The sequence below is a fragment of the Taurulus bubalis genome (genome assembly GCF_910589615.1).
Source record: "Taurulus bubalis genome assembly, chromosome: 7".
NCBI lineage: Eukaryota > Metazoa > Chordata > Actinopteri > Perciformes > Cottidae > Taurulus > Taurulus bubalis.
Window position 1 is genome coordinate 24782623 of NC_136595.1, and position 25068 is coordinate 24807690.

General features: G+C 41.8%; 2 protein-coding genes across 2 annotated transcripts; one reads left to right on the forward strand and one right to left on the reverse strand.

Moving 5' to 3' along the window:
• Positions 1 to 7226: 7226 nt before the first annotated feature.
• LOC306738780 (semaphorin-4E) lies at positions 7227 to 16845 on the forward strand (the record flags this gene model as incomplete). The annotated part of the gene is made up of 13 exons (XM_079220698.1): positions 7227 to 7335; positions 7633 to 7775; positions 8984 to 9046; positions 9444 to 9542; positions 10784 to 10883; positions 11209 to 11319; positions 11523 to 11674; positions 11819 to 11994; positions 12703 to 12859; positions 12950 to 13172; positions 13996 to 14111; positions 14293 to 14512; positions 14624 to 16845. The coding sequence occupies 13 exons, from the start codon at positions 7227 to 7229 to the stop codon at positions 15391 to 15393; spliced, it is 2439 nt and encodes an 812-aa protein (XP_079076824.1). The 3' UTR covers positions 15394 to 16845.
• Positions 16846 to 19528: 2683 nt separating this feature from the next.
• Positions 19529 to 23443, reverse strand: scamp4 (secretory carrier membrane protein 4; the record flags this gene model as incomplete). The annotated part of the gene is made up of 6 exons (XM_079220829.1): positions 19529 to 19717; positions 19839 to 19956; positions 21531 to 21632; positions 22062 to 22218; positions 22345 to 22473; positions 23437 to 23443. The coding sequence occupies 6 exons, from the start codon at positions 23441 to 23443 to the stop codon at positions 19529 to 19531; spliced, it is 702 nt and encodes a 233-aa protein (XP_079076955.1).
• Positions 23444 to 25068: the final 1625 nt, after the last annotated feature.

Genomic DNA, 25068 nt, shown 5'->3' on the forward strand with positions numbered 1-25068 from the left:
TGATGCACGTATAGTGTTTTACAGCTCACTCATATCTGCAATGAGCATGTCCTCAAATGCAAAAACAGAAAGCTGTTTTTTCTCCTCTCAAAAATCAGTGTGGAGTTGAGCTCACGCATGGATGCTCTCTGAACTGTTGCTTCATGTCGTTTTACATGTCAACAGTGAACACACACACACACACACACACACACGCACACGCACACACGCACACACAGCTTGCGTGCCAGAGTTCTTTCACAGGTAAAAAAAAAACGTGTGTTTAAAGTGGCAGCATCAGTGAGGTACACGTTACATATAAGCCAGTGAGTTACTGCTGATGCACACACACACACACACACACACACACACACACACACACACACAGGTGTGTCAACGTAACTGATTTTGTTGAATGATATATTGTCCCAGAAATAATTGCGATAAATGATCAACCGTTTTAAGCCACTGATGTAATGGTAATATAACAGCAAAAAGTATATCCTTCACAAAGATATTCAGACATTGAAATTGAAATGCCGAAACAATTTAAAATAATCTAGATAAATAAAACATTCATAAAATAGATCACACAACCAAAACAATGCATATTATACAGCGTTGTCAACAAAAATGCACAATGTCCAAATGTCATGATGGTAAAATCTGCTGTTTATTCTTCATCTGTTGGCTTAAAAAGTGTTGGTGACATTCTTGTGTAAACAAACAGGCCATGTGTGTCAACACAATGTCGAGGTCGGCAAAAATGGTCGAGGTCACGTCCAAAGACGGTGCGATAAGTCGACATGTAAAAAAAATGTCATGGTCATGTTCACATATCGTACAATAAGTCAATTATGTGGAAATGACCGAGGTCATCTTGATATCGTACGATGGATCGGCACCGTCATGAATGTGACTCATGAGATCACATGGTTCTGGAGGAGGACAGCAGGAAAAAGCAGTTTAGTTGTGGTTGAAACTGGCACATGATATTTTTTTATATAGAGATTTATTTAGCACCTGCCGCTTCCGTGATTGTCTTGCCATTCTTCTACCAATACATCTGAACACATAATTCATTGAGCTGCCTGAAGATTATTGGTTCAAGCAAAAAAAGCAAACGTTCTTTTGTTCCTGGTTCTCCAATGTGAGGATTTGCTGCTTGTCTCTGTTTTCTATTGTTATAAAGGTTTTGAGACCTCTGAAGAAGACACCTCGGGCTTTAGCAAATCATGGTGGACGCTAACATTTTATAGACCAAACACTCAAGAAGATCATGGAGAAATTAACACATATCAATATGAATAATAATTGTATTTGTTTAGCGCTTTAAAAGCTAATAACGGCATTTTACATGGTAAAAACAAGCAATAGAAGCAACAACAAAACAAGAAAGATGAATAGTGAGAAACAAAAAATGATAAACTTGTACCACAAGCTAAATGCAGAGTTAAATAATTACATGTAAGTGCTGCTATTGAAGGAGTTGCAGCTCTGGTCCCGACTCTGTAAAGTCTGTTGAGTTATTATAATCAGTTTCCTTGGTTTTGATTTTCACTCCAGTTTTGTTTTCTTGGGTGTTCCCGTCTGCCAGGTCGAGCAGGCAAGAGATCTTCCAGTGTTCATATCTTCCCTTTTGTGCCCCAGCTCCTGCTGAAACCTGCCCGTGTGTGTGTGTGTGTGTGTGTGTGTGTGTGTGTGTGTGTGTTCAAGCGTGCACTCGCAATCAACCAGACTTGTCTCATTAAATGACAAAGTAATTTGTCAGAGCAGAGGCGTCTGTCTTATTGAAGAGGTTGTTGCATTTTTATTTAGTTGTTCCTTTTGTTATCCATCAGGTTAATGATGCGTGCGGCGTGGCGTGAACACGCACAGCATGTGTTTTTTTGAAAGTATTGTTTTCAGCTAATTACAACTCTCCTGCGCATCAAAACAAAAAGGTGGCGAGCCACAGTGGTTATGTCAGAGGGAAAGGTTTGTTTTAGACATCTGAGCTTGCAAAAATATAACCCGTTGCTGAACTGGTGTGTGTGTGTGTGTGTGTGTGTGTGTGTGTGTGTGTGTGTGTCTTTTCCAGTGAGTGTTTCACAACAGAGTCTGTGACACAAGGAGTGTCAAAGGTGAGCAGCCTCCCACAACCGGTTTCCTGTTTAGGTTCCTGTGATGGAAGACTGTGTCACTGCCGGCTCACCAGCCAGCCAGCAGGCCACTCGGCACATACTACGTCTGACTGGCTGCAAAACAGGCGCCCTGGCAGTCAGCCAGCGACTCAACCAGCATCGAACCCGTAGACCAGTTAGTCAGCCAGTCGGGTAAATCAGTTACAGCCCGAGGAGGAGGAGGAGGAGGAGGAGGAGGAGGAGGAGGAGGCCTCTCCCAGCGTAGGGGCAGTCATACAAACGCAGTCACAGCTGTTTGACTGTTCACTCAGCTTTTTTTAGGGATTTTGATTTGTTATGACTCAGCGGGACGATGTGCACGCTTCAGACGCCGCAGTTCTTTTTTGAAAAACTTTGCACGCTGCACCCAAGTCGTGGTGAGAATCGTATCGTAGAGTGCTGGAGGTACGGCGGAGGCTCCCCCTGAGCAGGCTATAAATATCCCGGCTCTTCAAGTGGTTGGAGCACGTGCAGATACACGGCTGGAGGGCTCCTTCAGCGCGTTGTACTCGTCCATGTGCTGCCTGCTTAACCCACAGTTGACGAGTGAATAAAGCAACAACAGCACGTTTTCACAGCGAGAAGTAAAGAAACTATTTTAGTCACACTCCCGCTGCTTGTTCTGGTTTTGTCGCAGCTCTTCTTCCCCGACAACGACCGCGTCTTTTGCGGTTCATAGCGTTGTTTTTCTCCCAAAGGGCGCCATTCATAAATATTCCACTTCTTCTCAAATGTGCACAGGGTGTCACAGGGTAGTGTATGAGCCACTGTATGGGAATCGGCACACTGGATTTCACAACAGTCTTTCTCAACGGTGACTCAGCGGAGAGAGCACGCTTAGTGTGACTGTGGTTTATTATACTTTTGGTTAGATGCTACTATAAACTTTGGTTAATAAATAGTTCATGTGCTAAACATAACGTAATCTGCGCCTTTATTAATGATTTACTTAAATAAAGGTGTGTGATTAATGAGAAGAAAGGGTCATAAACCACTTTGTAACATCAAGTCTGCAGCTATATGCGACGGCACCTTTAACAAACGGGCTTTGGCAGCGATGTGGTGAGGCCTTCTGCCATCAGGTCAGGGGTCGAGCGGTCCATGGGAGGGTCCTTCCTGGGGAATTAGAAAGAACAAAGAAGAAGCAAAGGTGGAGGACTCACACAGACATAAATAGGTGTCATTTTACACCCAAAAGTTATTCGTATGAATTATATTGATTATATCATATTTTTCCTGAACAATGGGAAGGGTGTTGCTAATGCTCATAGTGAAAGTTTTAGCTTCTTTATTTATTTTGATTATTTTGGTTTTGTTGGCCCACAAACTCGCTAATAAGCCTTCCTTGATAATTACGATATTGACCTCAATCATTTTTGTTGACCTTGATTTCGCCCGTTTTGCGTGTTTGTTTACATGAAGAAGAGTGTCACCAACAAGATGCCAGAATAAACAACAGGGATTCCCCTCATTATAAGACTTGGACATTGTTGTTAACAGAGCCAGAGAGTCAATTTTATTGATTATATTTTGATCTTATTTTATCAATTCCAATGTCTGAATATTCTGAAGAACTAAAAGTTGCATTGTACTTTGCAATTATTTCTGGGACAGCCTATCGCGTCCTATTTGTGACAGGCCGACTGCTTCTCAGCAACCTTAAATCTACTTAAAGCCTCCTGGCGAGCACCAAATACCAGACGGACAAAGTTAGCCACCAGCTGGTGAGGAAAGTGCATCATTTAGCGGATAAAGAGCCACATTTGTTTCCCCCGTGGAGTTGACCTGAACAGACCGAAAGCGGAGTAAATATTTGCCTTTTGTTTGTCAGGTGGCCAAACACACGGCTCCAGATGAATGGTGATGCTGTTCCGTGTCCGCTGAATGTGTCAATAGGTCGATGAAATGTTCGCAACACATTTACAGCAAAGAAGGCCTGAAAACAGGAGAAGAATGTCTCTGTATCGTATATGTCAACACGCCACAGGAGTCGCAGGACTCTGTTTACTGAGCGGCTGCGGGGTTTCTCTGGCCACACTCTGCCGCTAAAATTCAAACCATCCCCAACGTTCAGTTTAGCTCGGAGCCACCGCCGCTGCTTCACACAGACGTCTCGTGGCGGGCTGCTTTCAAGTGTCTTCGGCGCCAGGTGATGACATGTCAGTGTTGTGTTTCAGTCAACATTGAAATGATTTGGCTTTGATGTTGCGAAATGTAAAAATAAGAAAAAAACGGATTCTCTTTTTCTTCATTTAATTTCATTTAATTAACCCTTTAAAAACTGGGTGCGAAAATCCCCCTGCGCCTATTATCAGACAAAAAACAACAACACATTATCTCTGTAACCACATCGTTGTTTAACTTCATTTAAATTGCTACAATACCCTTGTGAGAAGATACATCTGGTGTGAAACATAATTCAAGCAACCGTTAAGTTGAAGTATTTACGTAAACTACATTTTTGACACCGTTTTTTGACTGAAACGCCTTTGAACACCCAAATGCTGTGTTCTACTATGATCTACTGCACATTATGATTCTTTAGGTCCTAATCTTTCCAAAAAGCTGTCTTATTAGTATGTGGGTTGTTGTTAGGGCACCATAATACAGTTCTCGGTGACCGCTCAAGGATGCATTTTTGGGAAATCTTGCTCATATTGTGCTGGATGTTCATAGTTTTGATCAAAATATCTTTTAAAAGTGATTTTTTTGCAGATATACATTTTTTTCCCAAGACTCTGCTGAACAAATACATACAGTAAACACAAGTATTGGAATTAATTTGGGGTTCCTACGCCGACTCAAACACAGGGGAAAAGAAAAAAAGTCTAAGTAACATTACAAACCAAATTTGAGGGCATTTAAAAAAAAGAAAAAGCAGCTTTGTGACTGGTGAATGTTTTTAAGTTTTGTGTAAAAGAAACTCAGCTGTGCATCCCCACCCCCCAAAACACACACACACATACAGACACACACCCTGGCCACACTTGCACATGTCAGTGTGTAACCATACACAAACAAAGGAAGCCAAAAGAGGGACGACTGCCGCACGCTCTTCTATTGGTGCAGCGGCCGTATTCCTGTCTGCACCACTTGAAAGTATCTGTCAAACGCTGTGGAAAAACAACCTGCAGTCGTTTCATTCGGCAACCTACAACTCCCCCCCCCCCCCACACACACACACACACACCCACCCCTCACACCCTGAGGGGGGAAAGACATGCAAGACACCGGCGCTCTGACAACAGTCCCATGCATGCAGCAGCTCGCCCCGCTGTGTCAAGTAGCGACAAGGTGGGAGCACGGCGGTTTGTTCCAAAATGCACATTACAAAAAAGCCGAGGCCGTCTCTCGAGGAAATGTGGATGCTGTCATTCTGGTTTCTGTCAAACAGTCGAGGACTCTCTGGTGTGAGTCTCAAGGGAGACGCATGTCTGTGAAATCTGCTGTATTACCTCTCTCTCTCAGAGGTAAAAATCCAAACAACAAACAAAGCGGCTGTGTGGTGCGGCTGATTTTTTTTCTTTCTTGTCTTTTTTGGTAGCTGCATGCACCACAAAAAAAGCCAAAAAAAAAGATATTCTGAGATTTGAAAAAAAAGAAAAGCGCCTTGATGAATTTTGAATGAGGCCTTCGCTGCACAGTTTGTCAAAACAGAAAGAAGATTCGTCGAAAGGAGCGGCGGCTCTCATACAGTGTGAATCCCAGAGGAGGGGATTGGAGCGTTGTGGAGCTGCGATATTATTGTGATCTGCATGCATGCCCGGACCTGAGCGGATCCCTCTATGCCGCGTGAACCCCGCTGAGTCCAGAGGAAGCAGCTTCTTATCAGGGAGGAGGACAGGAAGAGACGGAGTGGAGGAGGAAGAGAGTTGGTGGGCAGCGCTGGCAGAATGTCACTTGACACCAGTTTCCTCTGAGCTTTACACGTATATATGACTTTCTCATTGTTGTGGTGCTGCAACAACCAGGTTATGCTTCTCTTTTTTGGACAAATATACTTCCAACCAAAGTTTCGAACAGAAAGCCTGGGTGAACTTGGACATTTGAAAGGTTCACCAAGCAGGGAGAGTCAAACAAAATAATCTATAAGGTTGAGAGTTGTAGGATCAGATTAGGCTTTTGGCCGGATGCTCTGCACTGAATTCTGGATATCTTGGCTGGTTTAAATCGTTCTGGGTTTTAATCTGTCTCTAAGGAGTTGGGTTGTGATATACTGGTATCAGGGTGTACCGCAGTATTAAGAATGAGGTTTATCATACCGTGCACAGTTTATTATCTATATTCTTTCAAAAACGGTGTGTGTGTTTTGCAGGGTAACCCTTTGCAGTCATTTTTTTTTTTTTGCATAAATTGTTAAATAGATGCACAGTATGACTGCACCTAAAAAGCATTTTTCATTTCATCTCAGCTTTAAGAGGCAGGGTTGTCTTGCAGTTAGCTTGGGGAGCCGTCTGAATGATCTGATGTCTGTTTCTTTCATTCCTGCCCCCAGCCCGTTTACTGCATACATTTTCCTTTTGATAATTAGTACGCAACTGCTGGCAGACACCGTCACATTCACACTGCGGTTATTGAAAAATCTTGAAGTAGGTCTATATAACAATCCATGAATGATGAAGTCTGCACCAGGAAAAAGAGGATTTATTAAGACTCAAAAGCCTGCAATGAGCTCCAGTCTTAGCATTAAACATAGTCTTTCCACAGCATGAATCTCTTTAATAATGTAATGCATTGATGTTTTCATATCTCTCCTAGAGATGGGCGCCATGAAGATGGTCTCCTCCAGCATCCCTCACCAGTAGCTGGGCAGCATGGCTCCGGCTCCTCCTTCCAGAGCGGACACCAGCAGCTCATTAGCACTGCGCTGGAGGGTAACGCCGACATAGATCGCTGCTCACCACGCAAAACACCGACTGAGGACGGGGTCAGACACACTTATGAGCGGCCTCACGAGGACGACCCGTGCCGGAGCGGCAGCAACATCTGGACGGAGACCGTAGACCATGCTCTGCCTCTGATCGGGTGCCTTGGCGGCAGAGCTGTCCAGCTCTTCCACACGCAGTCAAACCCGGACTCTGAGCCATGTCTCTTCTCTCGGCCCTGAGCATCGTCTGTGGCTTGATGCTCCATGTTTCACACGGTGCACTCAAAACTCACTATTGTGTCCCACGAAAGACCGTCCCCTACCGGAGTAAGTCCTCCATGCTTCCCCACTAACATATCATGCCATCTTTTTACCGTTTCTCGAAGATGTACTCCTCGGTTTGACCGGTAAATGCTAGAATTTATAGCAGCTTAATGATGGCTGTGGGTATTTTACCATGTGAATAAGCAGTGCAACTTTAACTTCTTTAAGTTTTAGTGCTTGGCTTGGATAAGCTTGTACAATTTCAATGAATTTGCTTTTTTTTTTTTTTTGCTGTGGGAGCATTTTCCCAACTGCACAAGACTTGGATAAGTAATGCAGATGTTCTACTTTTTTTTTTAGGCGAGCTGAAGTTGTTCAAAGAAGAGGGGATCTTCAACTACTCCACTATGCTGATGAGTGACGACCTTGGTGTGCTGCTGCTGGGGGCCCGAGAGGCCGTATACGCTCTGGACATCAATGACGTCTCCGTCAGAAAGGCTGCGGTAAGAACATGTGAAGGGATTCATTAAAATAGAAAAGAGAAATGTCAACAAAGTGTCTGCTCTGATCAGCTGTGTTTTCTTTGAAGCTGTTTCAAAAATAGAAAGCCTGCAGAACACGTACATACATTAACGTTCAAATTCTCTTTTGGCAGGTTAAATAGCTCTCAATAAACATTTCATTATTGCAGATTAAAAATAGAAGATTGATAGAGCATTCGTGATATTTTATTGAAGTGGTCAAAGGCATTTCATCAAATAAACAGCAGGCCACTCAAGGCCGGATTTATCTTTTCCTTATGAGTTATATAAGTGGTTCCTAAATGTTTTAGTTTATAATATAATATACTCCTTTAAAGGAGACAAATCACGCTCATTTGTAGGTTCATACTATTTGGGGTTTCTACCTGAACATGTTTATGCTTTAATGTTAAAAAAACACATTGTTTTTCTAATACTGGTATCTGAATATACCTGAAAAACGCTCCGTTTTAGCGCCTGTCTCTTTAAGACTTCCACTCAAAAGAAAACAGTCTGCTCCGGTTGGCTTTTGAGAAAATGTATGGCGCACCTTTGCAAAGGTAGTTCTCAAACTGTGGGCGGAGATACTCAGATGGCGGGGGTCGGTATATTCTAACGTGACAAAGGAAGAGGGCGCAAAATCTGATTGACAAATGTATGTGCACAAGCACTGAGAGAAGTGAGTTTTTCATGATATATCCCCTTTAAAATGAAGAAATGTCTATTTGTGACCTCACATCAGAGATAACGGTGGTGGTGTAGCTGTAAATTATGAGTTTACGATTTTTGCCTCAGCATGCCTGAAGGATTTTTGGAGCCTCACAATGGGATAGTATCCAGTTTATCTTGGCGTGAGAACATTTCATAATCAGTTCATGCCTCCAGTAAAGTGTATCCTCTGTGTATCTTTCTCTGCCCTCTTTCACTATTTTGAGAGATTGCACTTTGGCTCACAGAAACACGGCAGATTGCGCAATCAACTGCTCTCTCACGTCAACTGCCAGTTCGACACTGTTGTCTCTATTTGGTCTGTTGTAGTTGCACAGAGAACAGTCCCAGCTGGTGTCCCAGCCTGCAGGTAGGAGCGCACTGAGAGCAAACGGGCCTCAGCTCCACTGCCGACGTGCTGCGAGTTGCGACGCCGTTCCTGTGTGCTTTAACAAAGCACTTTTTTCCCTCTGTTGATGCAGGTGTACTGGCGAGTAACCGAGGAGAAGCAGAGGGAGTGCACGTACAAAGGAAAACACTCTGAGGTTTGTGAAACGTCTTTCAAAGCAGAGCAACTTTTACCTTTTAAAGGATGGCTGTTGAGGGAAAGCAGTTCCCTCCCCTATGCAGTTTATCACTGTGCATTTGTAAATCATTTATATGGGAGTCTTTTTTTTTTTTTCTTCTCTTTTCAAGTCTCCACAGAACTCTCTTTGAAGCGCGTTGCTTACAGCTTCGTACCCAATGTCCAAATAAAGGCACGAGAGAAAGAAATGCACATGCAGAGCCCTGACCTTCAGGTCACCAGCTCAAGCCCAGGCCAACCCTGTGTGTGTGTGTGTGTGTGTGTGTGTGTGTGTGTGTGTGTGCCATGTTGGTGTTTTTGCGGCTGGACTAACAGAGCTCTGACCTTGGTATTCCCTGTGCTGGACCTTGTTGCAGGTGGAATGCCGTAACTACGTTCGAACCCTGCACAGAGTGAATGACACCACGATGTATGTGTGCGGCACAAATGCTTTCAGCCCCATCTGTGATTATATGGTAAGTACAGTTTAGTAAGTAGAGATTATGTGGTGAGTTAGTTCAGATGTTGTTTCTGTTGACCTCTGTTTGAGTCATTCAAATGATTTGCAAGCCCCTTTTCTTTAACTTCGATTATAAACCCGTCATCCGTTGCAGTGCTCCTGACTAAAGGGACGGCGTGGATGTTTTGAAGTGGGGTTGGATGAGGAAGTCCTCCAGAGTCAGTGTATCACCGGCAGTAGATAGCGGATGGCACGGCCCGAGTTTGAAGAAACAGACAGGAGTACCAGCATGGGAGCAAGATAAAGCAGATAAACGTATTTCAGCCACCTAAAAGAATCATCTATATCCGTTTAAATGTACGCTATATTTAGAATATCTTCACCTCTTTGTGACGAGGACCTGAAGCTGTTATCTATGCTCTCTTCAAAGTCAAACTAACCCTTTAAAAACTGGGACTCAATGGAGTGGGTGGATTCAACAGTGTGGCTCACTGATTTGACAGTTTTTCATATTTTTGGAGGTCTGAGGCAAACGTTACACGAATAAGCAATATGAGGCGTTTTATACCCACTACTTTCATTGTTGGTTTTGTGACTTTTTTTGGCATTTGTTTACAATAAGAAGAATATAAAATGTCACCTGATTTATCCTTTTAAGCCAAGCAGCAACTGCTGTGGTTGAGTATTGCGTTATATAGACAAGGGTCCTTAAGATGCAGTTCCTTTAGAGGCGACTATGAGCTTCTTTTCCAAAAACTCCAATTATATTAATTGGAGAAAAAACTCCCATCCTCAGTCTTGAGAGACAGAGTCAGCAACGTTTCTCAGCAAGAGGTCTCATTGGGTATTTCCTTCTTCTAATGTGCGTCTTTTTTCCGAATTTTTTTTAAGCTTATGCCTTTATAATGTATTTAGCTCAAATCTCAGAGGAACGAGCCTCTTAAATGCACCACCAAGGAGAATGAAATGGTTCCTACGTGCAGAACCACAACTGCTAACTTTATATATAATTTGCCTTTGCAAGATATAATTTCGACACAAATGTAATAGCTGAGTTGATCTAAAAATGTGTTTTATCTTTTAGAAAATGGTGAGTAATAATGTTAATACACGCAGGTTGTCGTTAATGGGCTAAAACACGCTGATAGTCCTGTTTCCCAGTACTGTGTCTGAATAAAAATGTCACAGTTTTTCTTTCTTTTGTGTCCCTGAACAACTTTTTCTGTCCCCTCTCTCTCTCCCTTTCGTTTCCGACAGACGTTTGCTAATGGACAGCTGAGGCTGGAGGGAAAGCAGGAGGAGGGAAAGGGGAAGTGTCCTTTTGATCCCTTCCAGAGATACTCCTCCCTCATGGTCGGTGAGTGTCTGAGTCGGGTTTGCTGCCAACGGGAAACAAGGCACCAAAAAGTGCTGAGCGCTCAAAGTGCACCAACAGAAAAATATGGCCGTGTAACAACTGTGTGCAGAATTTCACTAGACACGCAGAACCTGAGCGCCAAGTGCGTTTCAGATGGCACCCTCCTGGTGCTGCCTGCTGCCATGCAACGTACGCACTAATTAGCCAGACAAAGACGGTTGAAGCACTCCATTAGTCGACATAAATTAGATATCGTTCGAGCTTAATATGAATAATGTATTTCCAGGAATGTATTCTCCCTTCACCTCTTGTTCCTGCCCAACAGGAAATGACCTGTATTCTGCTACATCCATCAACTTCTTGGGGTCTGAGCCGGTGGTTCTGCGCAGCTCGGACTTGGCTCTCCGCACAGAGTTTAAGAGCTCCTGGCTCAGCGGTGAGTTCCTCCCCAAAAAAAGCCAATTAAAGTTTTATATAATGGTGTGCAAAGTTAACAGGGAATCTACTGCAGCAACACTATTTATGCATGATGCAGTGTTTTCTTTTTTAAAGAGATATTTGAATGTGACTGAGGCAACATTTCTTCTTTTTCTGCACCTGTACTAAGCATTAAAATGTCTTTTTTTCACTTGATTTTAGAGCCAAACTTTGTCTACATGGACTTTGTGGGTGAGAGTTTCAATAGTCCTGACGGGGATGACGATAAGGTGTACATGTTCTTCAGTGAGAATGCCATGGAGTACGACTTCTACAGCAAAGTTACGGTGTCCCGAGTGGCCCGCGTCTGCAAGGTATATTTAAATAAGTACTGGGTAAAAGCTTTTTACAGAGACATTAAGAGAGAGTGGGTTTAATAGCATCCCTGTGTTGTGGTCCCTGTCTGACACACTGGTCTGGTTGTCGCGGTTAAGAGGAGTCTCTGTCTCTGTGTTTAGGGGGATATGGGCGGCCAGCGGACACTGCAGAGGAAATGGACGACGTTCCTGAAAGCCCGTCTGGATTGTTCCCTGCCTGAACCCAGCCTGCCCCCCATTGTCCAGGATGTCTTCCTGCTGAAGGACGAGGAGGACTGGAGGAAGAGCGTCTTCTACGCTGTCTTCACTCCGCAGTCGTACGTGCTTGATTTTAAAAATCCTGTAGTTTTATGTTTTGGGATGAGTATGACCTGCTGCAAGGTCAAGGTCAATGTGGAAGATTGAAAACAGAAAAAGCTTTAAAGAATATTGTTTCATTAATTGTGTCAATATATGCCATTTAGCAGTTAATATATATTTTTTCCATTAGGATACATTATGTATATATATATATATATATATATATATATATATATATATATATATATATATATATATATATATAAAAATTAAATGGAATTTTTTTTCCCTCTTTTTTCTATATAAACACTGTTTTCAATCTTCCACAAAATAAAAAATAAAAATATATATATACTATTTCATTATACATATTTATATACATATATATCTTATTTTTTTAAATATATTTTTTTTATATATATATATTGTGACTATCCATCCATAAAAAACTTTTGGGATGTCTGTGAATAAAATATTTTTAAATCCTAATGGCAAAAAATATATATTAACTGCTAAACGACATATATTGACATAATGAATGAAATTGTATATGTATAATATACTGTATATATAAAGACTAAAGCACAATAACATCCAGTATAAGTAAACAACAGGCACAAATATAATAAAATGTGTCATTTGTCAAAACATAATAATCAGTCTCTCAAATAAACCAAAGTATTTGGCAGCTGACGTGACTGAATGTGTCTGGTATGGTGTTTCAGGAGCTTGTCCCAGGTCTCCGCAGTATGTGCCTATCAAGTGTCCGACATTCGGAACATTTTCAACGAGGGCAAGTTCAAGACACCGGTCGCCGTGGAGACGTCTCACGTGAAGTGGGTGATGTACACCGGAGAGGTGCCGGTCCCGAGACCGGGAGCGGTGAGTCTTGAGGCTTTGTTGCAGCCGGAAGGGATTCTGGATATTAAAAAAAAACCCACACAATTCTGAATGGAGGTTTTTCCATTTCAGTGCATCAACACCGTGTCACGTAACATGGGGATGAATCGCTCTCTGGACCTTCCTGACAAAACCCTCCAGTTCATCAGGGACCGGCCCCTCATGGAGGAGGCCGTCCGCCCGCTGACAGGAGGCCCGCTGCTGGTCAAGAGGGGAGCTTTGCTGACTCGGGTCGTGGTGGACCGTGTGCTGGCGCTGGACGGGCAGAGACATGCCGTCATGTTCATCGGCACTGGTAAACTATGTTAAGATAGTAGGTTTCTACAAAGCCTCAATTATCCAGAAGTATGCTCATTACTTCCCAAACGCATGCATCATCGCCCTCATTTATTTTAATTCGTCAAGACTTTTCTCTGTTTTCGGGTTCTCCGTTCACAACAAAAGTGTTGTTCAATAATAAAAGGTAACAGACAGCGAGTAATTGATATACAAATGGTAATTTTGGGTAAAGAAATATTTCTTTAACAATTTAACACTTTAAAAAAAACTTCACTGTGCGGTTTGTTCCAGTTAAAATTGACCTTCAACCCTACAACCGTTTGTTTTTGTTGCTAAACTCTGATTGGTGGAAAGTAAGTGTGTGACATCATCTTTCTTCAACTTCAACCCCTACGGACAAAAGCAAAGGCAAAAACACAGAAGATGTTTGTGTTTCTATGCAATAATCCATTGATTAACGCACACTTATATAATTTCCTAATTTATGTTGTTTATATGTTGTCTATTTTTTACTTTTTTTTAACTGTTTTTAACTGTTTATATGTTGTCTATTTTTTACTTTTTTAACTGTTTTTGCACTATTCACTTTATGTCAGACAGTATAGAAACATAATTTCAGGTCTTCTGTAAGTTTTCACAAATGGAAAAAGTGACAATAAAACTGACTTTGACTTTTTGACTTTGATTTCAGTCAGAATATGATTGAGAGAATATGTTTTCAAGACCTTTTAATTGGAAGCTTTTAAAGCCATCAGCGCCTTTTTAAGACGCACATTGGGCCTAAGCAGAGAAAGTTACTACTGTGTGCTTATCACAGCCATGCTTTTGTCTCCTGATAGAAAACGGTTACATTCAGAAGGCTGTCAACTACGCAGGAGAGATGTTCATCATTGAGGAAATCCAGCTGTATGAAAACCCCGTGCCTATTAGCATCCTGCGCCTCTCGTCCAGCAAGGTAACTCTTCATAAATTCATAGGGTTTGTCAGCTCATCGTCATCATTGCTTACAATCATTTACATGTGTTTTTATTGGCAAACATTGCACAACGAGCTTCAGTCAGAGTTTATATCTCCATTTAAATATGCTGTCACTCAATAAAGATTAAATGTGTGTGTGTGTGTGTGTGCAAACATAGGGCCAACTGTATGCAGGTTCAGAGTTTGGTGTCATCCAGATGCCGCTCAGTAACTGCAGCCGCTACGACTCCTGTGTGGACTGCATCCTGGCCCGGGACCCCTACTGTGCCTGGGCCCTCGCCACCCAGGGGTGCTCCTCGGCCCACAGCTCGTCATCCTCCTCAAGCGCCGCGATCCAGAGTCTGGAGGCGGGAGACGTCACGCAATGTCCCCAGATAGGTGCGTCGGCTTGTTTTGCATCGTGCATTTTGTATGAATCTTATCCATCAGCATGCGGTGAGATCAACTTAATGTGTGTGTGTGTGTGTGTGTGTGTGTGTGTATTTTTAGATCCAGCAGCAGCTGTGGACTTTACCCTCGTTCCAGAGAACAACATCCAGCTGCCTTGCCAGCCGCACTCCAACTTGGCGCAGGTCCTGTGGCGATTCTCCGACCGGACGCTTCACTCCGGCAACAAATACTACATCTACAGCGGGGGGCTCCTCATCCTGGGCGCCTCGGAGTCGGACGCCGGCCGCTACGCGTGCGACTCGGTGGAGCTGATCAACGGGAGAGCGTACAACCGGACCGTGGCGGTTTATCAATTGCGGCTCGACTCTGGCGCGGGAGCGGCGGGCAGCACGACTCCCGGCAACGAGGCGGCAAATTCCTCAAACTCTATTCCCGGGCCGAGCGCAGCAACCCCGGGCCAGGCGCCAAACAACGAGGGCAACGAGGACCCGATGTCCCCCGAGAACCAAAGCGATGCCGGCAAGTTGACCGGGTTGGAGGTGGCCGTGGCTCTGCTGGCCCTGCTTTGTCTCGCCCTCATGGGCGTCGTATTCTGGATCTGGACTCAGGGACGCACCAGGGAGTGCTTCAAGTTTGCAAAGCGCACCGGCGAAGCCGAGGGGAAGAGGCAGTCCACCGAATACATGCACATCCCGAGCAGGACTTCAGAGATAAAGCTCCTGGGACCGCAGCCTGGAAGACCTGGCAGTGCCAATAATAATCACTCTGCTGTTGATTTCAAAGGGAACGGGGAGCACCACTTCACACCGATGGCCAACATTTCAAGTCTTGACGGTCTGGGATATATAAATGATGAGTCAGAGATTTGACTCTGCTGAGGTGTAGAACTCAATCCACGGCCAACACCAGTTCACCAACTATCTTCCTTTGGGTGTGCTACTGTGGATAAATTACACATTCTTTTGATTGGTGTCCTGCTCCTCCTTGCCAATTTCCTCCCCTGTCTATCATTTCTGTGCGCTGACGTTGCAGCTCATGTTCACTGTAAAGACTTCTTCTCTGGTGGAATTGTCACTCCAGGAAACAGTTTTTTTTTTTTTACGTATATATTTTTTTTGTACACCGATAAATTGTGAATACACACTGTGTAATATATTGTGTACAGGTAAAAAGCTTTTTATTTTCAACTATTATTTATTCGTCGCGATTTTACTTTTTCCGCAATCATAATACGTGCGATCTAAGTCTTAGATCTCTTCAATGGCGACAGCAATGATGAACAAGTAGCAAACACCTTGACCTCTGGTTTCCAGGCAGATTTCATTTCATGGACTGTTTATTCAAGACAATATTCATCAGTCCCGTAGTTGATTGTTTTAATGATCGATCAATAGCCTGCACTTCTTATTTCACGGTAGCTGAAAAAAAAATAATAACAGTGGACTACAAACTTACTGATGGATTTAAAGGCACAGTGTGTAGGATTTGGTGGCATTTGGCATTGCAGACAGGCGGCAACTTTCGGATGTAGAAAAATGCCTTAAACCTGCATTCTCCCCATCAGGGGGCGACTTCTCCGGTTGCAAAGAGAAGTCTGATTGTATACAAGTCTATGAGGAAAATGTCTCTAACATTGTTAACTTTATTGCATGATGTCCATAAAGCAGAGTATGCTTTAGGGCGGGGCTACCTTGTGATTGACGTTCACCTCGATCAGAGGCCTCGACATAATGAATACTAAAAGAATAAAAAGTAAACTCTGCTGCTCACGTTACCGCTCTTACAAAAAGCGTGAGAGAACTACGGTGGCCTTCAGGGAACGTAGAAACGCAAAACACAGAGTCAGCGTCTGGTTTGTCCGTTCTGGGACACTGTAGAAACATGGCAGTGCAACATGGGGGACTCTGTGAAGAAGACTCACTCCCTATGCAGATTTGGGGTAGTTGTACCCTAATAAAAACAGTCATTCATATTATATTCCATTTCTGCTAATAGAGCCCCCTAAATCCAACACACTGTGCCTTTAAGAATAAACATGGGTGATTTAGAGTGAACATCATATCTCTAACTTCCATCACAAACACATGAGATTGATTCACTCGAATGTTGCATCATTGGGAGTGAATCAATCTATTCTGTCATTGGGAAGCAGAAGTGTGGGTGTCAGTGAATCCGTGCATCAGAGACAAAGTACAGATACGAATTTTGTTGTTTTTTTGGTGTAAAAGTTTTGGAAAATGCAGCACTTGTTGTTGATGATAATAATAATAAACTTGTTGGGAAGTTTCACCTGCCGGTAATGATTCCCTTCTGTCTCAGTTCGACTGCTTGATGTCTTGATGTTTCCACCAGATACTCCTGTGGATTGTGCGGCGGGATGATAACAACAAAAACACACACACACACACACACACACACACACCGACTCCACCGTTACCTCAGACCTGTTTGTTTTTGTCGGAAAAAAAAAGTCTGAGACCAAACAAAGTTACAGGAATGTACTGTACTCTGCTCTGTGTTTTTCACACTCTGTCTTTAACAACAGCGCTCACAGGCGCCTTGTGTTTCATTTCAAGTAAAACACTGTAGATATGAAAGGGCCGAAGTGGGTCTGTGCTTAAGTATTCAGCGGTGCGGTTTAATTAAGTTGTCATGAACAGAATTAAGGTTATGTATTGATCTCACAGGGCGATAAATGAACAGAATATTGCCAATGGCAACGGGAATATTTATACGGTTTCAGTTTCTTCAATCTAAAAAAAGCCAGTGAGCTTGAACCGAGTTGTTCATAAATCACTGTCTTTCTATTATTTTTTTCCAGCTGCCCTCTCTCCTGTTCATCAACCCGACTTTCCCTCTTAGGATTTTAATGAGCTCCTACTTTTAGTTCAGGCTGTCTTGTCATTGCGCAATAATGCTCACAGGCTTCTTTTATCCCGGCAGCAGTTTCTTTGAACATTCCTTACTTGTATTTCTGAATAAATCAATATGAAGGCAGTATTTCTCTGCCAGGGTGAAGATTTTACACTGAGGACATGGGAAACACAGCAAAAGTGGGCAAGGAGAACGAGACCAGTGACCCAGGGTAGCTGCTGTAGTTAAAGACTGTATTCGTTCTAAAAGCAGGAGGCTTGAAGGATGATAGCTGTCAACAAATCACCAATCAAACCACATACAACAGCAATAATACTGCATACAAAGGCTTTAAAGGGTAAACTATGCCCATTTGTTTTATTCATACAAGTCATTCCTATTGTCTGAAACAGTCAAAAAAAGATGAACTTTTCCCCAAATCCCCAAAATGGAGTCATAAAACTCGTCAAAAATATCATTTTTATTTCAGTGGTGTTCCCCTTTAACACTTTACCATTGTTGTGCAACTGGATGTGTGAAAGCTCCAACACCCTTGACTGGATCTTATAACAGTGTTTGAGTGATGGACTGTCAAACTCAGACCTGACCGGCTGTATTCTATATTATTTGTGGTCCTTTCTTACATTTTGACAACAAACTCCGACATGTTCAAATAAATCTTTCATTCAGCTCGGAGAGACAAGACGAATATGCGAATAAGAATCTTTATTGAAATGGTGCAATATTGAAATGTTACTTTAACATACCCATTTTCAAAATACTAATCTTGGCAGTTGGCCATGAAGGACACTTTCGTAACAGAAAAAGCAAAAATAAATCAAACCATGAGGCTGCAGGCACCTTTAACTTCTTATAGTTCTTAAACTACTTTTTGTATCGTCAAACCAAAAATAATAGGATCTCAGCCTTTTGATTACCTTCATAAAAAGCCACATTCACTGGGTTTAATCTTTACCGACGTTTGCTGGAATGACAGTAAATCAGTCCACACTTAATGCATACGTACCGGACTGCATTTAAACACACGGTGACTACGTTTACATGCAAGTGTTCATGTCACCGATGATCCCATTTGCAGTTATCGTGGTTTTTTTTCAGTCAGTAGTTTTTTCCCCGCTTGTATCGGTTACATGAGGTCAGTTCATTGAAATTAAGACAATGATGGGCTGCATGCAACAAGCACACTGCAGTCGCCCAAACACAATGATTCTGTCTATCTTGTGGGGAAAGTGACATCGGCAGATACGGTTCTGACCCAGAAAAGCAAACAGTGCAGCTTTGGGAATGCAGAAACGCTCTACTTTGGGTGTGACTTTTTTTAACAGTATCAAAATAATGGAAAAGAGGCATGTGCTTTTGGCAAATCAGTTCTCCGTGTGGAATTACAGGGGAGGGTTACGCTTTCGAAATGTTTCCAATCGTTGCTTCACTGAAGCACAAGTCCAGTTCTACAACAACAACAAAAGAAGGCGGAGCTTTTTAAAAGCGAAAGTCAAGCAAGATATTCTTCACATACAAAATCTGCACGCAATTATTAAGGCGCATTTCAAGAAACCACAGCCAAGGCAGGCGAGCATGGAGATTTCAAGCACAGCGTATCAAAAATAAACTCAACGCCTGACAGAATAGAACAACGAAAAGAATTTCAAGAGATACATATCGTGCAGTTCTCAAACGTTTTCTTGTTACAAAAGGGAAGAAAAAAACTCTGTTGTTTGGCACACTACGATTCCTAACATGCGGATTTGGCAATTCATAAAACTATCATAAAGGTCCATAAGGCACACGTCATTCTTATACCGCAATCCCGAAACAATTTGCACTCTTTTTGATATTCCAATTGCATATTTGCAAGAATTTTGAGCATAAAAGTGTCTCTCATTTAAGATGTAAACAAAAGTTGAAATGGAATGGCATCATTAGAAGATATGACAAAACTCTTTGATAAAACTTTTTTTTTAAGCAATCACATCTTCTCATTAAAAAAAAAAAAAAAAAAAATCAAAATAAATATATACCTATGCATTTTGTCAAAGGGTGAGATGAAATGGTGCTTTGAAGTGCTTTTGTTGTGCACCATCAGCGACGCCCAGCTGTCTTCTGTCTCCACCTAGTGGCGACTCTCGGCTATCACCAGTGACTGTTGTCGGGATAGCTCGGCACCGCGGCCGGGTACTGGGGCAAGCTGGGGCCTTGGGCCGACTGAGCCACGGCGTTGAACCCCGCCTCCCTCACCGGCGCGCTCTTCCACAACCCGGTGCTCCACTCTTCCTGAGCGCGCTTCATACTGCCGCCGCCGCCGCGGTACATTCTGTGCACCTGCCGCCGCAAGAGAAGAAAAGTGTGGGAAGACGCTCATAATGTGTATTTGTGACGGCTTGCAAGCGTCTGTGTGGGACAGAAAAAAAATAAGGTGTTTTCAGCGTATGCGTTCACTCACCTTAATGAGAACCAGTGCCATTAAAGCCGTGACCACAGTGAGGAGTAGAGCTGTGAGAAGCATCACTATAGCGGAGCCCACATTTTGGCTGAAAAACAACACCGTCGCAATCCAGCCGCTTTGATGTGTTGGCGAGAATGAGATGGAGTAGTACGGGTTAGTGTATCACACAGTAATGCAATTAGAAAAGTGGATTTGACACACATTTGCAAGGTTACTAATGAGCTATTAAAAGGGATGGTTGGGATTTTTTGGGATGTGGGGGTTGTACGAGGCTCTTATCCGTGGTAGGAGGTGGCGGTCAACACGGCCCCAGATATAACAGAGACAAAGCAGTGTACTGCTGGACGGGGGCAGCTGCAAAACATATTTTAGAAACCTAAAAGAAAAGCCCACCTGAAAGAATCAATATCAATTTTAGCGTATGCTATATTTAGTATATTTTCACCTCTTTACATGTTCTTTAAACCAGGAACTGAAGCTGTTATCAACGCTCTCTTTAAAGTCACAAGACTCCAATGACAAAAACAGTAATTTGACCTCTCAGAACACAGGAGTAGCTGGTCTATTAGCTGGTTAGTTAGTTAGTGTTTTTGTGCAACTTTGGAGTTTTAAAAGGCTTAGTTTGGATTCACCAAAGTCACACATTAACACAAACTAACTAATGATCGAGGCAGCGGTCGACTAGCTACACCTGTGTTCTGCACGGCAAAAATTACAGTTTTTGTCAAAGGAGTTTTGGATATTTGAAGAGAGCTTATATGGCGATATAGCGGCTTCAGTTCCCTGTCGGAAAGGACGGTCTGACTGCTAAGTTAAGGCATTGAAAATATTCTGAATATAGTGTACACTTAAACTGATGTTGTATATAAGTGGGCCTTTATTTTAGGTTGCTTAAGTTCTGCTTTGCTCCTGTGCACTTATCTGTTTTTCCAAATTGGAAGCTTGCCGACCTCCCCAGTGACTATGGGTCAGTACGTCAAACAATCCCACTTTATAAAATACAAACTATCATCCTGAGCAGCGAGGAAACAGACTGATGATCAGAGTAAAAACCGACTTAACAAACCACATTATATCACGAGTGAACAGTGTTATTAATAGCACAACAGCTGTTCAGTTGGACACAAATATTCCTCAGTTTTAGGAAAACTAGTTGTTTAAAATTGAATTTTCACATAATAATCAATGTAATCAAAATAATCAATGTGGCATTCTGACTGCAGGAATTCTTACACATGATTTTATAATAAATGTATAAGAAATACACTCACAAAAAGAGGCACATTATCTAAAATAACTATTAAAAATGTTGTAGTTTGTACGTAGTTTGTAGAAAACAGTACCTTTTTTCTTTTTCTGACTAAATGAAAACTAATATTGGAAATCATTGGACATAGCATACTTAAGAATACCTCACTTAGGGTTACGAATAAAACCTTTTATCCCCTTTTTACATTTGTTATCAAGAGGCTGATGGTTTAGCAAACCAGCACCGCAACAGAAACTCATAAACTTCAACTGTAAAAAGCTGCAGATGGCAAATATGACTCATTCAAGCATCTGATGGAAAAAACATTTTCCAACTGCCTTGATCATTTGACAAAAGCCCTCATGACCCTCATGGTGGTTAAAAAACTAAACAACCAAACTGGCAGGCAAAATGCACAAAGCTGGTTTGGTTGAACTCACCTTGTTCCCCAGCCAGGTATACCAAGAGTCTGGATGAGGGCCAAGACGCACTGAAGGAAGAAGACGAAGAAGAAGGCCATGAAGTTGAAGGAGCTGTCCGCCCTGTGAACAAAAGAAAATACAAAAAGGGATGATCTCGGAGAACACGAGGCTCTATTTTTGTTGCTGCTTCCTCCTACTAGCTGTCAACATGTCAGAATACCCACATGCTACAATGTGGGTCTTTTTAATGCCACATAAAAACACAACTTTCACACTTGTTTCGCAATCATACTGTTCACAGTGTGAAAGTACAATGGAAAATCACATTATTTCCCAGCATTCAATAACAATACCTAATATTATAACTGAATTAATTAACACAACCTTGGACCCAAATTGGCATCAAGTTTTTGCCAAAATTGCCACTTTGTGGACGAGGTTTTATCAACTCTATATGCAAAGCTGGGAGGCGCTGGTGAGATTTTCAAATCCACGATTTAACCCATCTTTTTTTTTTTTAACATATGACATTTTCATATGGTGACGAACCTGAAGGCTTTGTAGAGAGGTCGAAACCAACAGGTGTAGCTGCACGGGCTGAAGAGGATGAGCCAGAGAAGGGAAAAGCCGAAGTTCGTGGCGCCTCCACCGCCGGCCCACCAAGCAATACATGAGATCACATTTAAACAGAGCGCGCCTGAATACACTGAGAAGGGACGAAAGAGAAAAGGAGATGAAGGGTCGTGATTATTTTTTGTAACATTAGAGAGTAGAATGCATGTTCGTCTTCCGAAAAAGCACTAAGTTAGGAAATGTATGTGAAAACACGCACTCATCCAAAGTGTGTAGATTCTGCGCACCAACTGCTGGTAGACTTCAGGAATTTCGTCTTCAATGTTGTGGTAAAAGCATGATTTTATTCTCATGAACTTAGGCAGGGGAGGGAAGTTATTCACCCGATCTGAAACAGAAGAAATGTGTCATGATATTACTGTCTCAGTGTTGTACATGTGCTTAAGGGCAGAAGAGAGAGGGATATATGGATATATATATATATATATATATATATATATATATATATATATATATATACATACATATACATATATATATATATATATATATATATATAAATAATCTATATATATATATATATATATATATATATATATATATATATATATAAAATCTATATATATATATATATATATATATATAGATATAGATATAGATATCTATATATATATATATATATATAGATATCTATATCTATATATAGATATCTATATATATATATATATATATATATATATATATATATATATAGATTATATATATATATATAAATACATTTTATTCTGTCTGTATATATAATATTGCGGATTCTTTACTGTTTTTAATACTGTTTATTTATATTACTTGTTTTTATTTTATTATGTGTCTCTTTTGTGCACTGTACCTGTCTGCTGATTTCCCCACTGCGGGACTAATAAAGGAATATCTTATCTTAAAGTACATTTACTCAAGTACTGTCATCTATTAAGTATTTTACTTGAGTCATAATTTATACTTCTAAATCAATACATTTCAGAGAAAAATACTTTTACTCACAACATTTGCTTTATAACTTTATAACTAGATAAGATAGATGGATAAATAAATAAATAAATAAATAAATAGGTAGATAGATGGATAAATAGATAGATAGATAGATAGATAGAGTACATACATATAGAAATGGCTAGATAAAGAGATAAAGAGGTAGATTTATAAATAGACAGATCAATAGATTTATACATATATAGATGGATAGATAAATAGGCACATATATTAGACAAATAAATACATAGATAGATAGATAGATAGATAGATAGATAGATAGATAGATAGATAGATAGATAGATAAACGTTTAAAGTGACAAACCTCCCATCTTGAAAGTCCAATTCCTTCCTGGAAAGTAAGAATGTAAGAAAGTAAGTCGCTAACACAATTTAATTGACCGATACATGCTATTGCTAACCTTCAGCCAGTTAAAGTAGCAGCTGCACAGTCCAACTTTGCTCTAACTGTTTACTAAAGCCTCAACAAGCACATTAAATGACCCAGTCTTCTTCCTCACTATACCTGTGAGAAGTTGACATGTGTTTACACTGACCATAGTATTACAGCAGATAGCTGAAGCGTTAAGCAACTCAGTAACGTGAGTCCGATAGAAGCTTATCTTAGTATTTATCCCCGCAGCTGCTTTATGTAACGGACTGAAGAGTGAAAACGCTGTTACGCCTAAAAAAAACACGTGACACTTAATATAAATATGTCAATATTACCGGAATTTAGCGTGTATCTCTTGACGTGTCCGACAACAACTGCAGGGGTCCGGGAATCATTCAGGATGCGCTTCTTTTTTTTCCTCCCCCCCTAGCCCCTCGAACACACTGCGGCTGCGCGACATCGCAGCGTTTGGAGTTTGGAACCGCTTCTAGTCAACGCGCTCTGGGGGGCGGAAGAACTACAAGTCCCAGGATTCACGTGAACCGATAAACGGAAAACGCGTGACCACAACCCGTTCGTGTGGATCCCACCGGATGCCACCCATTCAGGGATAATTATCTGTAAACAGTTTAGGACTGTAGGGACAAAGGGTAGGCCATTATCGGTTTGGAGCAGATAGCGGAACTCGTGTTGCCGATAGTGATCAACATTTGACAACTTTGTCACTGATAACTGCAAAACTGTGGGTGGCAAACTATGTTTTGGACAAACTGTGCAAAAACAATATGAGAAACGATATGAGAAACGTGTAGGGGATATGATGTGCTATATCTAATTCATGATCAGTATAACAGTCATCCAGAGAGAGAGAGAGAGGGAGAGAAAGAGAAAGAGAGAGAAAGAGAGAGAGAGAGAGAGAGACTGCTACTCCCTTCTTTCATTTTGCTATCCCACAACATGGCAACCCATCAAGCTGTAAGTCAAACTCCGCGGCCAATCACAAAGCCCCAAACATCACCCAGAGGGCGTGCTCTGTGACACACAGCTGACTTCGGTTTTATAGCCCAGGCCATCCCGAACAAGGTTGAACGAACACAACCAGACTTATCCTACTGAATTAAATGCGCTCATATAATTACGTCTTTCTGAGGAACACTTTAAGTACAACACCACATTTTGAAAGTCTATTGCGGTTTACAAATCTTCCAAAAGCGCTTTACTACAAGAAACACCGACCAAACGCGCTACACAGTTGTACAAAACAATCGCTTCTACCGGTGCTCAGTAACGTGGCTTTGACCAATCAGCGACGGTTATTGATGCAAGTGACGCACTCCCGCCAATTCTGATTTGGGAGCGCGAGGCAGGCAGTGGGGCAAACGGAGTATGTGGGAGATGTAGAAATATACGTTTTATGTGAAATAAATTAGAAATACATGTCGTTTACATAGCAACAGACTCCTTTGTTCGCTGTCGGGGGGCATTTATAGGTTATTTACGCCTCCCTGTACCGTTTTACCGTAGAATATCCGCAACGTGAAGACCCCCGGTTTAGTCGTTGGG